The following is an 18,913-nucleotide window of genomic DNA, read 5'->3' as shown; positions in this document are numbered from 1 at the left end:
TATTTTTATTTTCAAAACTACTATTATTATAAAATTTGACACAAACATAGGTACAGTACACGATATCATTTCAATTTGAGACAAACAAAAGCAACAGAAGACTAGAATGAAAAGTTATGTAGATAAATAGATAAATATACTAAGAGACAAATAGACAGACATATATATATACATGTAAGAGACAGAGAAAGATATATATATATATATATACTTATATAGATATGTACATAGAGTATAAAGTATATATTAATATGTAAATAAATAAATATATACTGCACGTTTGAAGTGTGAACCTTTATTGTTTAATTAGACTAACGTGTTGCAATAAGTTTGCATAAATGTATGAAATTTTGCAATGTGTATCTGATATTACTGATATATAAATAATGACAACTTTGTCAAAAATTGATTATTTGTAAAACTAAATATATTTATTTTTATAAAATGTCATTAAACGTAATAGATTTTGTCCAGAATATTTATAATGTGTGCAATTATATTCCTTATATTCTTGACTCTGGTGCAACAAATATATTCTTGTTAAATGCATGATATCACTTTTAATTTTCCCATAGGTGAATAACAATAAAATTGTTTCGAAATTAAACTTTATCCATAAAAGTTTAAAAAAATACTTGAGCACAAAAATACCCATGTACAGGCTCCTAAAGTAATACTGCCTATCGTAAATAGGTGTTAATCAAGATATTCATAAACATAACTCACATAGGAAAGACTACTTGAGTGGGACTGACACATATGTCTTTCAAACTATGTATCATACAGATTGTCAAGACTGCTCTGAATTTACTTTCATCAGTAGAAAATAATGGCACAACATAACAAAGCGTGCTGTAAAACGAACATAGGTTGATCAGTTGAAAAAACGTAAATTAACCACAGTATTTGAATGCATAACAATATGACAATTGATAATTAATTTTCTAACAAAACATTTTGAAAAATTCCACAGACAGAATGCACTTGAAGTACAATAAGTATACTAACATAAAGTTATTAATTTCTTCTTTAATTGTAATAATATTGAGTCCAAGATTCGTTAAGGGGCATTTCTAATCCAGCACTCGCTATAGTCGAAACTAAGAATATATTTAAAGAATAGAACATTTTGTCATTGTTTGAATGTCGATATTATGACAACATACGATGTCATTAGTATTATTATGATAACCTCGTAGAAAAAAAGAAGAAACACAAATATGTTTTTATCCTCAAGCTTATCACACCTCTCCATATGTTACCTTGTTTGCTTTGTGATGTATTCATGTTTTTGAGACGATTAATGTTTTAATCAAATGCAACGTTCTTCTAATATTTAAGTTATGATACTAAGGTAAGTGACTGATATATTTTGCAATAGTCATCCAGTTCAATTCCATTATTTTTGTTATCAACTGACAATCTCATAATTGATTATACACACTTTATGTTATGTATTTGACGCCATCATCGACCAATATTATGTTAATGAGTTTGCCAGTTTATTCGTTATCAGTGATTCGGATCATGGAAACCTCCATGCAACTCGTTCTATGTCTAATAAGTCCAGTTCTGGAATATTTGCAATTTAGGTTTCTGTCTCTCATGAAAATCTTGAAGCCAGCTACGTTCAACATACGTAACACCTTCATATCATGTTTGCTCCCTTTGCCGTGCAACTCTATCTGCATCTGCTTCACAAAGTGTAAAGTTCCAGACTGCACCATCTGTGGTATTGACTTCCATTCGGAACCTTCTATGTCAATTTTCAAAATACTTATTGTTTTCTGAAGAAGAAATAACATTACTTGCGAAACAAATAACACGTTAAACAATTAAAGTGTTTTATACATAATCATGTGTTACGCAAATGTGATAATAACTTGAGCAGACACTAATCGTTTAAACATGAAATATTTTGGAAAGATGAACTCTGAACCTCTAAGTTCAAAGGGTAATAATTTTGATTCTATATTTTCGATGTATTGGGTATATGTATACATAAAATTCAAACATAAGAATAAGTATAAATGAGATGCTGTTCAGAAATGTGTTATTTACATTTTATATAGTCTATGTTTTGTCCGTTAACTCTGATATGTCCATATCATCAAATCATACAAATAGCTTTATTTCTGTAATAAAAGGAACTTAATTCACATAATTGTCTGAACAGTCAGTGTCTGTAGTAATTTAGAAACATTATTTAGGGTATGTATGAAGACAATGTAAACTTAATATATCTCTGGTTAACTTGATACTAATATAAATTAAAGCATGTAATTGTTTTCATTGGGGACTACAAACGAATATGTACCTCTGTATGATTGAGATCACGCCGTATTTGTTCTAAGGTTCTCATGTTCCATTGATTGTCTAATATCTCATTTTTCTCACCAAGGCCAAACATGTAGAATGTAATATTGTCAGCATACTTGTAGGTCTCCCCCTTGTCGCGCATGCTAAATGAAGGAATTTGACTAACAAATCAATTCGTCACTATATATAATACTTGTGTTTATTGGTGTTTAAGTATGCTACTAAATCAATGAATAACGTTTGACGACAAAGTGGTTATCTAATCAACAAATATAAGATGTAATCGAAACAAAATTGTATAAAAAATATGTTAATGCAGTTAAATTATTACATAGACGTAAACTTAGAATCAGGCATGCGAAATTGCATGTGAGCAGATTGGAACTGATAATAAATAAAAATGAAAGGAAAACTGAAGAAATAATTGGTGAAAGAAAGACATTTTGTATAACTATCTATCTATCTGTCATTGACAGGGAGGCATAAGCGGCAGAGTTATTGGAGTGAGAGAGAGTGTGTGGCGTTTCTGAGTTATCACATGAGAAAATACAATATTCTATGATACATCTATTTCGTTTTTTACTTTAACGAGGGAAAATAAAAGTGCCCTGCCCATTTTTTTGACCTTTCTTTATTAATTGATATTTGTCCTCCAAATTAACTATGCATATTACCAGTCTCTGAATCATACAGGTTGCATCACCTTTTTACCTTTTGTGTTTTTTTGAAAGAATGACACCAACGATTGTAAAAACCAGGACAGAAAATAGCATTCATATGACAAGGCTCCACTAAATATCATTATATGGTAAATGTGCACGACGAAGGATCGTCTTACAATGTATTGTATTGCTCTGTTTTCCAGTATTATAATATTAACTGATGTGGTTAATTAAGCTCTAACTGGTTTCAAATACGTTGAGGGATTATAGCTTATTTCGGACATACGACAATATAGCATTGTTTTCTAACTGGTTACCAGGGATGATTTAGCCAATATGAGTCGGGCTGCAGACATTAATCTATCTTTGCAAGTGAAAGTCATCTTTGGCAAATGAATAATAAAGCTGACATGTTCAGGATAACTGATCATTGTGTAAATTACTGATGTAAACTTGTATTAGGGTCACTATTTTTTTAGCCTATCTTTTAAGTTCACGGAGAGCATGTGTTGTAAAATACAACCCACCTTGGGTCGAAACAAAAAACCTCGCATCCAAACATTCTGGCGGCGTCCTCGTCAAAATCCCAATGATATCCGATTCTACAAAAGTAAACTGTGCAATGTAAACGACAAGAATGGGTAAAGTACAAACGAAGTAGACGAATCATTTGTATAAGCTAGTTTCTTTACGATAAAGCTGTCCATCAGCTGACTAAGCAAATAGTATAAGGAAAAATGGAATCCTCCCTTGTGTATATTGATTGGCATTGTAGGCAAGGAACCTATTTTGCACAATAAAGGCATAAGAGTTCCTGTCAGGAACTATACCCATCTTGTAAAAAGACTCCATATATTTGTTATGCACTGGCCTTTAGTTATATCCTGAACATGCAATCATTTCTGCAGATACTGTGGATACTGATTGGCCTGAAACAAACCTTACAGGAAAGCATATTTACTATATTGACATACAATCAGTTTTACATAACCATAGTGAACTACAGGTGCATTTTAATTTCACACCTAGTCGACAAGAGTGTAATATATTTAATATATATATATATATATATATATATATATATATATATATATATATATATATATATATATATATATATATATATATATAAAAGCAAATATTATAAGGAAAAATGGAACCCTCACTTCCGTGTATTAATTGGCATAGTAGGTAGCAATAAACTTTGTAAAATTCACCAAAACATTATATTTTCCTTAGAATACAAAATGAAAATGACAAATTGTATTAAATCCCAAATTAATCGTATAATTGAGGACACAATTCCTAATTATAAACGTTGTAAAAAGCTTTAGTAGAAATTCAAATCAGTTGCAGCACTTAAAGTGTTGATTTGTATATTGTGCCTGTAACGTAAAGTTATACCGACAATCTATTGCTGGATCACAATAATATAATTCCAGATTTGAATTAACTAGAAATCCCCGAATGTGAAGAAATAAATTTCAATCCAAATAAATTACTGGCCTCAAAAATAGAAAGGAACTTTCAGAAACGACATCAGACAAAAAACAAAACCCCGGATGAGGATTACAAGTTCATTGCTATAGAAGGGGCATATGCTTTGCTACCATGAGGCAAGTGACGCAAATCACATAGTCAAGTATAATTATAACAAATAGAATGTTCTTGACTCAGATAACGATAATACTCCTCAATCAGACAAAAATAAAATCAAGTTAATTGGGAAAACTGTCACTGAGTTTGGACAAGACAAGCCACTAGATAAAATGTTTCATTACCCACACCATAAAATAGAAATAAAAACACCAACTGAGAAACCATTCAATATTTCTAGCAATATATATATATATATATATATATATATATATATATATATATATATATATATATATATATATATATATATATATATATATATATATATATATATATATATATATCTTCGTTCGGCTTTCCTTGAAAAGCTGAATATAAGTGTAATTTATTGTTCAGTATCTTTGGTGGAATAAAACTGGCATTACTAGAAACCACTATATGTCATAAAAAAACGTTAGCAAAAAATAATCAGAAATTAAAACTATGAGTTCTGTTTAGGAAATGTTAGCGCAAACGTGGGATAACACCTGGATATGTTCTTGTAATCTATATCTTCGTTCGCCTGTCTTGGGGGAAACTAGTATTAACGGGACGCTGACTATACGAAACTTTCGTAAGTGTCCTGTATTTGATTGGATCCTGATTAGATCGTAACATTTGAAATAGAGCACATACCCAAACGAATACACCAGACAGGGTCGACTGGGAAAGAATGGATCATCCAAGCATACTTCCTTACCGCCATCCTCCATATTTCCTACTCGTACTATTCTTTGACATAAGACCTGAATAGTATTGATATAACTGAAAAGGAAATAAGTGACACAAAACACGCAGCGGAAATTACAATTACTTTCATAAAGGTTGTTGAGCATCACGGCATGCTTTGTTTAAATAACTCATTCCATTGCACACCAGCTATTTGTTTACAATGATAACGGTTCGTAATGGAAATAATTTATGATTAAACTGCATACATATTGGTGTATTATTCACAAAATGGTTCCACATAGCTGTCATACATATTTAAGGTTTAGATAAAGGAATGGGGAGAAAGTAAATAACACTCTTTTATAAGTTTTGTCTCGTCAGTAAACATGAAGGCAGATATTTGTTTAAGTGTTTATATTTCACATTAACTAACATTTAAACGAAGACTTATAAATATCTGATTGGCCTTCAACTTTTGTATTACTGGTCCAGTTTGGTCAAAACTCCATTCAGGAGAGCTATAGCTAATGTGACATAACAAGGTAGGACGCAGAGTGGCCAAACTAATTAGGACACTGTTTGGCCATTACCACCCTGAACATTTGGACAAGAAAGCTGTCGTATTGACACTGTCTGACTAGAATGTAGGTTAGAACATTATGCGTTTTGTAGAAGTTGGCGAACCTCAACAAAGAGGCTTAAGGTACTCATTTCGTATGTAAGTTGGCAAAATGTTTCCACTGAAACGGAATTATGTGCCTACATGTATATAGTATGGTATCTTTCGTTTGGCATGAGAATGTATTAATAAAGCTTCGGTCCCGAAAATACATATGACCTGTGACAATTATAGCATTGCCTGACCATATTAATATATTTTTTAATTTTCTTTTTCTTGACGCCTCAGACTTCTGACTCGTAAAGAAGTGTAATAGCGTGCTGAAAGGTACACTGTCTGCATATGAAGTCAGATAAAAATTACCATAAAAAGATCACATTAACTATAAACACAGTTAAGACATAAAGAGATGAGTGTGAACCCGCCGCAAAATAATATATTTATATTATTATAAGAAGCTCCAATCGGGTACCAGTGTTTCCTTCGCAACATGTTATAGTTTGAAATCAATCAGACATACTCGGCAAATGTCTCTTATAAACGATTTACGGATAATAATAATAGAAGAAAATGGACATGTATATGCCTTTATTTTTGCTATTCAACGTACCTCCAGTAAAGGTCCTCAACATCGCTGTCCGACATATTATCCAATTCAGCATCCGTTGGAATCTGACCCCTAAATGTTTCCACATTATCGTAGTTATGGCCAACAGACTGTGCTGGTGCAATTTCTTCTTCAAATGGCTTTTCAGACGAAAGAAGATAACTGTTAACAAATGTAGCACCTTTTCAGGATGGAAATATTCTTCACATACTTTGTATTATGTTCACAGTTTGATCAAATAGTTATTATTGTTAAAGAATTAGGCATGATTAGCAAATAGTATTTCACTTTTACATTCATTTCGCATTACCCCAGTCGTATTTCGGACTCATACTTTTGGTGAAATTAATTCACCGCTAAAACTAAATTGTGCAACAGCTATGTCTAGCAAAGAATATAAAATGTACACAATATACAAGCATTATAGTCAGCATCTAAGTAGCAATTGGATCTATTTATTTCAACTTATGGTGATTTAGAGAGAGAAAGAGAGAGAGAGAGAGAGAGAGAGAGAAACGAGGAGGAGGATATACTCGCGCATATATTTGATATCTTACATTAATGTCAATTATGAAAAACAACCTTAGTTTCCGATATAATGGTTAAATTAATCAATGTGCCAAAAGTTGAATGTATATGTGTATAAATGTATATATTTGTAAATAAATGAAATATCTAATCGAGCAATACTTGTAGTGTATCACCTTAATTACAAAATAATATTAGTATGTTCCAAAATATAAGTTTATATATAATGGAATATCAAGTTGTGGTTCATCCAAGGCGCATTAATGTTTACACATCAACATTGTTTCAACATTGTTTCAGCTTTATGGTATCGAATGCATATAGATCATTCGTGAATTTGCACTGATTAATCATTAGAGACATACGAAAATGTCGATAAAAATAATAGCATTCATCGTTTAATAAATTAATATTAAATAGTGCATCATTTCATTGCTTTATGTTTCTTTATCCACCCTCATTTATAAGGAACAATAGAGGTACACATCTCGAGACAGAGAGAAAAAGGAAGTGGGTTTAACAAACCCTTGAAAGTGTACTTACAACAAATAACATATAACCACCTGGCCTGTATTACCGGTATATTAACATTTTCCATGGGATTTATCTACAGCGTTCATAATGTTAAAGCTGCAAAGTCGCCTGAGCCTTTTGACACTACACAGTAAATTAATTGTGCGAGGCACGCCTTTACTACGCTTAATGCTTATTTATTTTCGGCCCTACAGTCAGGTTATAGATCCTGAGTATTAATCAACTTATGAAAATGATTGAGGCTCTACCCCTTCCCCTTCTCACAATGTTTGTTGGTCAGGCAGTAATCTAATCCACCTACGACATTAACATTTCAAACTAAATAGTTTAAGAAGGTATCACATGGTATTAATCCCGCAGTTGTCATCGTTAACGATAAAGACTAATTACAAAATTATTGACACACATTGTTTTTAGCATCATGACGCCGAGTGATAAATTTTATTAATATCCTGCTATGTGCTCGTGCCTAAAATAATGTTGAAACCTTTTCTACTTTTCCATAACGTTCATATCAAATAAAAACTTACGGATAATCATAATTAAACTAAATATTATTTTACGGACAAAACACATGTATAAAATAAAATAAACCATACCTTAAATTCACTCAATATTGTTAATACTTATCGTATAATTTATTCTAGAAAGAAAATATAGAACTCTAACATGTGAAGTGGTATTACTTATAATTGTTTAAATTACTTTCAACATTTTTCTAACCTAACATAAGTCAAAATCACAAGTGGATTGAAAAGTTCCTCTAAAATTTAACAATATCACACGCTCACTGATATTTTTTGAATGATGTTCCCAGAACAATGGAAGATCGTGTCCGTTTTGTTAAGGGCTTCGATTGCCCACTCGTGGTGCAGATTTTGAAGACTAGTCTACATAGTTCATCCTTAACATAATACATACATCTATATTTGTTTTGCAATTGATGTGAGATGGTATCAGTGTAATGTGTGTGTACATCGGAATGATGAATTATATGTAAGTTACTAAATCCCTAAACATTGTTATATATATATATATATATATATATATATATATATATATATATATATATATATATATATATATATATATATATATATATATATATATATATATATATATATATATATATGTATATATATATATGTATATATATATATATATATATATATATATATATATATATATATATATATATATATATATATATATATATATATATATATATATATATATATATATATATATATATGTATGTATATTCTACCACGGGTTTAGTGAATCAATGAAATTAATGTATGTGTACCACGGGTTTTAGTGAATCAATTAACTTAATGTATGTGAAACATATAGTTAATTTAAATTAATTGTACGGCTTCACAGTGGATAAGTTTATTTTTTCACACCCTTTACAATTTAGTTAACTCAGTTTCCACATATGTAGTTCTTACAAAACTGCAACATTTTATTTAATTCAAGAGTTGCCACACAATTCAGTTTCAATGTAAAATTTATATTTTTGATATTATCTAAAATCAAATGTGACCAGTATATTACATATAAGCGGTCCTTGTCGCATATTCATGTAGGACAGTTGGCACCAGATTTTGATAAGATCGACTTTTCTTACTGATCAATGTTGATGTATTTTACTTTGCGTGTGTTTGTTCCAGTATCTTGCGTGCAAGCCCAGGTGTGTAAGTTATCAAAAAGTGCCCACAGTAGAAGATAGACATGTGGGATTTAAGGCTTCCATCTAGATGAGTAATCAGTAAAACTGATCTCATACCACCACTTGTAAACACCTTTGTAATATCAATATCAATTCAGATACTAATACAAAGATAAAGAAAACTATAATCCCAAATTGATAATTGATAAGTACTAAGTGCAAAGTACCGAATGTCAAACTACATATCGCAATAGTGATAAATGTATATAAACGTGCACTTCTGTACATGGCCCAGGTTAATTTTAAGTATGCATAGTTTTGTAATAAAAAGTATGTCTCGTAGATATTCGCTAGCACTGTCAACAGTCTATCTGAGTAGCTTTCATATTAGCGAGTATCGATTTGGGAGTTAGGGACGACAATATGGGGTACGAAACTTCGAGGTAGATTAGTAACCAGAGGTAGCTTAGTGAAAATTAAGACATCATATTTATTTTTGAGAAAGGCACACAAACCAGCTATATATTTTTAACTAATAACCTTTATAAATGATTCTTCATGCCTTACGAAAACAGCAGAAAATAGTAATGTCAGATTGGAATGTAAAAAACAGACTGCTGCATTGCAACAGCTACGCTCATAATTGGACACTATACTCATGTGAACTAAATTGTTTTCAGTGTATTATTATTTAACAATATATTCTTTCGAGAATCGAAAGCAAACATGGTAACATACATTGTTGTCCGCCATGTACTAAGCAATTATCTTGATTCGTCTTTATAAGTGTGTTTTACCTACCATGCTAGATTGTTATGACTAGCTAGAGAGGAAACTTGTTATATTAGTCAAAACTGTTGTGCCCATTGGAAAACGTACTGTCCTTCGTCTTTATCACTACTGCAGCTCCTCGAAACAAGCATATTCATCACGAATATTTAAATGTACCCAAGTTTCTAGAATATTAGGATAGACCTAGTTTCATATGTAAGCCCTTAACACCATACTAATATATTTTGAAATATAATTAGACATATATTTTCACTTTTGAAATCAGTAAGTAGTTTTTATTAATGGATGATTATGAAGACCAGCATATGTTTTAACTGTGTTTCCATACCAAACACAGAAGATTTTGAACTTTACACGTTTAATATGATAATCAAACACACAAATGCAAGTGTCATTCATGCTGTGAATTGAATTCAAAGTTCAGTTCTTATTTTTATACAAGAATTTTTTTGTCAAAAATATTTGTATATGTGTTAGACTGAATCCCTGCAAATAGTTGATATGTTATATACACCAAACCAATTATGGAAGTGAATATTTCATTTAGAGCAAAACTATTTGACATACACATTTATATTTAGGTGAAGAAACCTTTTGTTCATAACAGTTCGAGTTAAATTGATAGTGTCATTATGTTTATTAACATGCAGGTTTTATTTAGAACAAGATGACTTTGTTTTGCATGTTGCTTCGCATGTTTAAGACACTGTTGACAGGTATGCCTTAAAAAACCGTACAAACCTTCTTCATGGTTGGGCACTGTATCTCCGTCAATGTGAACACAATTCCAGCTAAAGACATTGCAAGAAGACCGCATACCGCAAGTATAGCTTTTCTCGGCTTCCAGCCCGAATACAGCATAATGTTGCAGCTTGAAAATTTCCGTATATTCTCCACCCTGTTGAATGGGGCACTTATCTTTCACGAGTGACTGGTCTGTAAAAGATAACCAAACTACATCAAGGTCTTAAGAATTCGACGCAATGACTTGATAAAATACTAACACATTGCTATGGACGTAAGCAGTATTCAAATTGAAGCAGAAATTTAAAACCATGTAGAAAATAATGTGAAGAAAGTCTATCAAGTATGATTCATGTTGTATGTGTGTAAGATCTAGTAAGGGAGATAGCTTATAATAACCATTCCTATTCCTAATTGTGATGACAACAAAGCCTGTAAAGTTATATTTCAGAACATGTTTACTATAATCTTTCAAAGCTCTACCTGTAAAAATATTGCTATCAAACAAGAATCGAATTTTGAATGTAGCATGAATGTCTGAACTTCTGTGATTGATTTTATATTTAACATTGAACTTCCTTTATTGAAAAAGATCGGATAGCTTGAGTCTGTCTATTTGTGGTCAGCAATTTAGGCTAACAAAAGAGAATCATTCGACAAATATATATCATTCTAGAACCTAAAATGATATTAAAGCTGTGACGATTCCGGATTTTCATCTTGTTAAATGATTTTAATTATAATGCAAATATATCTTACAATTACCTTACCTCTTTCTCATTTCAACGATGAAGCAAAGTTACAATCAATTTAACAGTAACTTATATTATTTGGATATTAATCCATGTCAATGATATCAGAAAGGATCATATAACTTAACGTATATGACAAAATCACCTCAGCTTGATATTCACTAATCTTAATTACGTCGATATTAATTATTTATCTATGTCGAAACAAATATTGTTAATTGTTCTTAGATTTATTTTTAATTTGCCTTCTTCAGTTGACTAAATATGTCAGCGCTAATTTAACCATACGCCTTCAAATGAAACGAAGATGATATTTACATTATTACATGCATTGTTTCTAAACATATATATATTGTGGTCCTGTAGGCGAAACATATATACATTTAGCATATACGAAGGCTGAGGCTTTAAATAGTATCAATGTAGGCCGCATTTATACTTAATTAACCTTACGAAAATAACTGCAGTGACAAAATGAACATGTCTATCAGTTGTCAGTAGTTTCACATATAAGATTATAAATTCATAATACTGATATGTTCGTGTGATTGTTCAACTACGCAATAATTTATATCATAACTCAACTTTTTCTGATGATTTTACTCACATTTCTATTTGGATTTGCTATATGGCTAAAAAGTAAAGCAAACTCACCGTTATCTTGTGTTAAGGTGAAATTTATGAACCTGTTTCCTGTTTCGCACTACGTTTATCCAGCTCTATCTAGGTTTGTTTGAGCAATGTCGTGTGTCGGTCATCTTTATAAATGGGATCGAACACTTTTGTCGACTACCTACTATCAAGATAGAACCAGGATCCACCGTGATTTACAATCTTGCCTACAAATAGTAAATGTAAGTAGCACTGTTCTACAAAACAGTATTTATGTAGCACATTCCCATGAAATGTATTAATTTATTATGATTTTTACCGGGCCGTACATAGTTTATTGTATTATTTACATTGTAGCCTTTCATAATTTCAAAACATATTTAATTCGGAGAAATAAGATCAACTAATCACAGAACTTAGTAAAATAAAATGCAGGTTTAGTTCGTGTCAGTGTTGATTTTTTTTTTCTCACGAATTGTTATAGCTTCAAATAATCGTCGGTAAATGGGATTTAACATGAAACTACCAGTATACTTGATCACAACCTGCAGTAAGAATCAAATAAATTTTAATGGAACAAAGGAATATTGTGCACTATAATTAGTTATAGTGCAACCATATATATAAAATATGTTGCTGTCTATTTTTAAAATGAAAATCCCAATAAACTGATATATATTACCAAAAGGAACTTAACCAGTCTATTTGTTGCTTATACCTATTTAAATGTCTACATACGGATTAGTGAGGTCGATGTTTTAGAGGCGAGATGAGTCTCCTTTGAACACTCACGACTATGGGAAACAGTAGCTGTTTGCACGAACGTTAGGCCGTATTCATTATCGTAATGTTCACCTATAAATAGTGTATATTAAGTTTCCTTCTCTTATTCATGTGCATTATTAAAACCACAATTCCTTTGTTTCTATGTTACTTTCCAATTGTTACATATTCGGATGAATAACACAAATATCCGTTCATATGTTTAAATAAGGAACTTAAAAATACTTGTATAATCAGTAGTTTAAAAAAATATTAGATTTTTTTAAATACGCCAATCTAAACTGACTGCTTATACTTTAATGTGTCAAACGATTCAAGGGGATGCTTTTTCATAAGGACTCTGGTCAGATGCTTAAATATACAACTATACATATCTTTATGGGCCAGGACATTTGGCGCATACGACTTGTGTGGATCAATTTTACGTCCGAAACAGAGACCGATAGACAGACAGAGACAGAGAAACATACAGGGAAAGAGAGAAAGAGAGCGATGTTTTATTAATGTAGAAAAATATGTCGTTGATGGTAATTTTTGGAACATATATTTAGTATTTTGTCAGGGTTCAATTGCGCAATTTTGAATGTTTTATGTATATTGTATTTTCTTTTTCTACATGATTTGTAAGTCTGTGCTGTATGCCGTTGTGATTGTACATACAGGCAAATTGACGTCTTGTAAGTACCTGGCAACGATAATAACCAAAGTTGCTGCAATATTTCGGATTAAATGATAAATCAATAGACTGATTTCCAGCCTAAAACAGGGTACACATTATATGTATCCTCAAATATGGTCCTCCTTTTAATAACATACCAGGTGCCGAACAGCTCGATGTCATATATGAAGGTATGCGCTCAAGCGTGTGTGTGTTCATAAATATTTCCTCTGAAACGATTTCCAAAAAATGTAAAAGGGAAGCATTTCCTACTTTTATCAGACGTAAATAATTTATTTTGTTCTTATCATTGTCTACTATTATTGAAGATTTTGTGTACTTGTATGCAAGGATTGTTATTTGTTTCATTTAGAGTAAATGAGGTTTGGTGGCATATATTTAGAAGACTTCTTATTGGTTATGTGTCCGTAATGACGTTGATGAAATAATGTTGTGATGCCGGGTTCACTCTGAAACAAAATCATTTTGAAACATCTGTCGGCCGTTGTATTTATTTTCTCTCTTTTTCCGCAATGAATATAACATATATACGAATATAGTGAACATCCACTCATCGTCTTTACAGTGCATGTATCAACATTGATAGTATTGATGGCTAGCAAAAACGAACTGGTACCATACATATATAATCCACGAAACTAGGGTCCTCAACAAAAGAGAACGCCATTTGTTTTTGATACCCAATTGTATTTATTAAAAGCGATCCTTGAATGAAACACATATTTAGGGAAGACAAAGGGACCTATTTAATCTATGTGACTTTAATTGGAATCTGAGTGGGAGCCAAAATCGGCTTTTATCCCAGCAGTGTTTACAAGTGACGCAACGTCAGGACGGATATAATTTTTAATGCACTTTAGCATGAGACGAACAAAGGAAATAATATATAGATTATAATATAGTAAGTGCTAGGTATTTTAGGCGACTAAGTGTGTATAATAGCTCAGATCCTTCATCACTTGTAATTTATTCATCAGAAGCCGCTTAATGTCATTGACACCAAGACAAAAATCAGAGCTTGTTACGTTGGGGTTTGATTTAGCCTGAATCAAATAATAACATTTGGTACATCAAGGAAAAACACATTTTCATTGTATATGCATTTTCACTTTAATATAAATATTTCAATGCATTATATGGCTACATCATGTGGCAATTGTATGAAATCTTCCCCTACAATGTCAATTATTAATATATCATATGTATATTAGAATATATAGAACATCTTTATCGTATTAATCTTTCTAGCGACGAGGAGAGGCGCTATGAACATTTAATGCGTTTTGTGTGTGTGGTGTAATTTATGGTTATGCTAACTTTGTTTACAGATTTTATGTGAAAATGACGTTCAACCAGGTTATGTTATTGTGCCTTTGTTTTTATATAAATTCTGTTCAAGTCAGAATTGCTCATTTCATATCTTATCGTCGTTCTTTGTTGAGTCACGCTGTATTCAGCGGAAATGACTTAATTGCTACTTATTTCAGTTATTAAATACAACCACAATGCGCACATGATACGTTTCGGACTAATTCACTATCTTGAAATTATTTTGAATTTATTACATCATTTTGATCTCGATTTTGCATAATGTTGTTTATGAACAAAACGTCATAGCTTTTCACTTTTCTGTCGCTCAGTTTAAGACCATGTAGTAGTAAGACATGGAGGAGAACATTAGGATCATATTGCATGGCAACCAAGCAATATGAATGAGACTGAAATTAAAAGTTTGAAACTGTTGATGATTCTAAAATTAAACAAATAAATTGGAAAGCTAAAAATATTGTTTACTTTTTGATAGATGCATATAATTGTACGGCCATTTTCACTGTTGATATATCTTTCCTTAATAAATATTATATCGTCTCCGTATTGTGTCGTTTTATGTCTTGTCATGTAATCTTGTATATTACCTTGTCGATTATCGCGTGAAGTATGTACCATGTTTAATGGCTACTACAAGCAGCAATGGACAACATGCGATTTCCAGTAATTAACAGAGAGTCTAAATTGTTATTTTCATACTGCTTCATATTACATCATATAGTTGAACAAAAAGTACAAGGTGTTAAACCGAACGACTGAAATTTATGGAATAATTACCGTTTATTAGCGCTTTTGTGAAGAAAAAAAATGATTTTTGTTTACTTTAGTGTCAGTGTCCTGTTCTGCTATCAAATAACTTTGCGATTATTGAACCGTCTGGTGTATTTATTTAGGTAAGAGACAAACGGAAAATGGCATTGCTATTATAAGAATTCAAGCCAATACATACTATTTTGTCCCAACAGAAAGATAGCAATGATGTACACATTCATGTTGAACATGATACACGTTTTCACCCTCCGTGCTAGTAAAGATGGCAGAATTCACCTTTGAATCAAGCCACTATGTACTTGACAACAACGGTGTACTTCGTTTAAATTCTTAGGGTAGCGATGATACTTGCTGAAACAAAAACATTGCATTGGATAGGTACAAACATCAAGTAACATTAAAATGCCACCACAACCATTGCATTTATATGGTACTCAAACAGGACCATTACTTTGCGGAAGTAAAATGTTTGCGTCTCTTGAATGTATTGCCAATTTACGGGAGACACTGAACAATTTTCATTCTTGTTGGTTCTCAACCCTATTGTCTTTTATGGAGATGGGCCTAGCTGCTGTTAGATAGGGATCACTAATTTCGTCTTCACAATCACTGTAATCTAGTTAGGCTAATATATCATACAACTTTGGAGTCAATACGGAAAGACTTCGTCGTACCCTGTCCTCGTTTGGTTTCTTAACTAAAAAGTGCAATCGTTTCATTTTAATAATAAAATTTGATTTGACCAAGTTTTACAGGCACTTGCTCTCCATATATATAAATTTGGAGACTGTTTCGTCTGACAAGATCTGTACAAATCAGTATATGCTCAACATGGCTTTTTTATAAATCAATTGAATAATCAGAAAGACCACATATAAACCAAACATAACGAGAAAAAAGTCCTGGGCATAGATTATAAACTGTGATATATAACTAAGCTTAGAACCCCCCCCATAAAAAAAACAAAAAAAACCTCCCAAAAAACATTGTTCATAACTTGGAAACTATTGACACAGAAAATGTTATCATATCATATGTCCTTTTTCCAAAAATCAAAACTCAACATATTAGCAAGTTTTCCCTGACATACATACCCATCCATCCACGTATAGCTCATTTTATTTCTATCATAGGCTAAACAGTAAAAATTAAATTTCTTACTTGCATCACAAAAAAGATATAACTGGCATATACATATTATGATTGAAATTGAGCCAACACATAAGAACTGGATGATTTTTAAAGACTTTTGTGTAATATTTATATCGACGATTCTTTATTCTTCTGTAATGTGCATATTAGTAAGAAATGATTAAGCAATACACTCTCCATGCATAAATTGAAGCAGGGAACAAGGACTGCTCTGCAATCAATTAAACTGTCACCTGCAAGTAACAAAGGCAACTATTTTATAAAATGCTTGGATTGATTATACATTAAAAACTTATATTATTGCATTGACGCGAAATACATAGAACTGCGTCTTGTCATTATTGTATGGAAAAATAAAACAGGCAAGAATTGACTTCATTTAGAGATAACAGCAATGATGGTTTCATGTCACTCAAAGAGGAGGGCAGCGACATTCTTTATTTGAGTCATAATTGTTAGCTAAAATGTAGATACAATTAAATAAACATTAATTTGTTTTGAAATACGTAATAAACAAACGATTAAATTTGTCCCAAAAACATCTCGTACGGGTGATTTGTTGTAAAACGGATCCCTACCGACTTGGCCATTGCCAAAACATTTGTCTAAATTAAGTTTTATCTCAAATGCTTATAGACCAGAAAATCGTCCGAGATGACCTGCTGACTTTCGAATATCGGTCTATTGCAGCCAATTTATTATAGAAACTTCTCAACTACGTGGATTATTGCTATGACTGTTTATAAATATAGTTTGTGTCGCACTTCCTTTTACAGCTGCGATCTTGAGACTCTGGTAAAGGTTTTTGTTACGAGTCTATGCTTTGAAAATAAGTAACAGAAAAAGGAAAGTCATTAAACTTTGTAAAATATAAAAAATAATTTATTTCTCTAGAATGCAAAGTGAACAATGAGGAAGAAGACCTTACGGTTTTACAACTAAATCCAAGCATAATTCAAGAATTAATAAAGTCAACTCCTATCAATGCAAAAGATCTTAATGAATCTCAGTTCAAATTCAGATGAAATTCAAGATGGAAGGCAATGACGTGAGTAATATTTAGCGTTCTACTGATGTGTCAACAGTCTCTTATTGAATCCCATAAATTATTATTACAGTTTTGAATTCCTTATAAAGTCGAGTGAATGTAATTGTCCACGAATTATATCATAGCTCTTTTGTATTTTCAGAGACAATGCTCACTTGAATTCAATAATTTGAGAAAATAAAATTCAGCCCAAACTGGTCACAACATAATACAACTTAACGTTCAGATGTTAAAGTACGACTGATCTATACCTTTTACCAGAACATGTTATGAGACCATCAGTTATACATCTAATTATGACGCAAAACAGGTTTTTGGATTTTTGCCAAAAAGTTCATCCTTCTGGAAATAAATAGACGTTTCCTTTTTAATTGACACATGCTTAATGATATTTAGTCCAGGTATGACATTGACTCAACTTACTGATTCTTACTCTGAGAAATATTATTAAAAAAAATAAAAACAATCTTTACGAAAAATGTCACTAATTTTGGAATAAGGTCAGAAGTTAGATACAGTGATTGTTTTATTAGTAGTTTACATCGAAAATAAAAAAAAATTAAAATAAATTTAAAAAATTGATTCTTGACAATGTCAAATCGAGTAAACACTAATACTGTATAATGTCATGTAACGGAACAATATTTGTTTAAACAAATAATTTTAACAATAAGATTAATTATATTTAACATTGTTCATACAGAAAGAATGTTTCGATCAACATATGAGTTTTACTAAATGACTTTTCATGATATCTAGTTCGTCTGGGAAGAATCTCCACATCGGACCAACCACTGCTTATTTATATTGGGGTTGGTTTGCTATTGCTTTACTAACAATGTAGTGTCCCAAAGTCTCGACACTCAGTGGATACATTCAACTGCAAGTATTTCGTAACATGGTAGATGACATGCTACGTTTGCCCAAATTATTAGGAAACCTTTGCTTAAACTTTTGTTTATGCTGAACATTTGCATAACTATATATATTGTCCGAAGCA

At 31.4% G+C, this 18,913-nt stretch overlaps 1 protein-coding gene across 1 annotated transcript; it reads right to left on the bottom strand.

Annotated features, from left to right (window-relative positions):
* Positions 1-280: 280 nt before the first annotated feature.
* LOC149795799 (putative methyltransferase-like protein 24) lies at positions 281-10,844 on the bottom strand. The gene is made up of 6 exons (XM_089963855.1): positions 10,785-10,844; positions 6,521-6,657; positions 5,256-5,384; positions 3,509-3,583; positions 2,318-2,462; positions 281-1,787 (listed from the first exon to the last, which is right to left on the bottom strand). Exons 1-6 carry the CDS (start codon positions 10,842-10,844, stop codon positions 1,503-1,505), a joined length of 831 nt encoding a protein of 276 aa, XP_089819981.1. The 3' UTR covers positions 281-1,502.
* Between the last annotated feature and the right edge of the window lie 8,069 nt (positions 10,845-18,913).

The sequence above is a fragment of the Sinohyriopsis cumingii genome, chromosome 7, assembly GCF_028554795.1.
Source record: "Sinohyriopsis cumingii isolate HCF-2022 chromosome 7, ASM2855479v2, whole genome shotgun sequence".
Classification (NCBI taxonomy): Eukaryota; Metazoa; Mollusca; class Bivalvia; order Unionida; family Unionidae; genus Sinohyriopsis; species Sinohyriopsis cumingii.
Note: the sequence above shows the minus strand (reverse complement) of the source record. Positions and strands in the feature narration are given on the sequence as shown.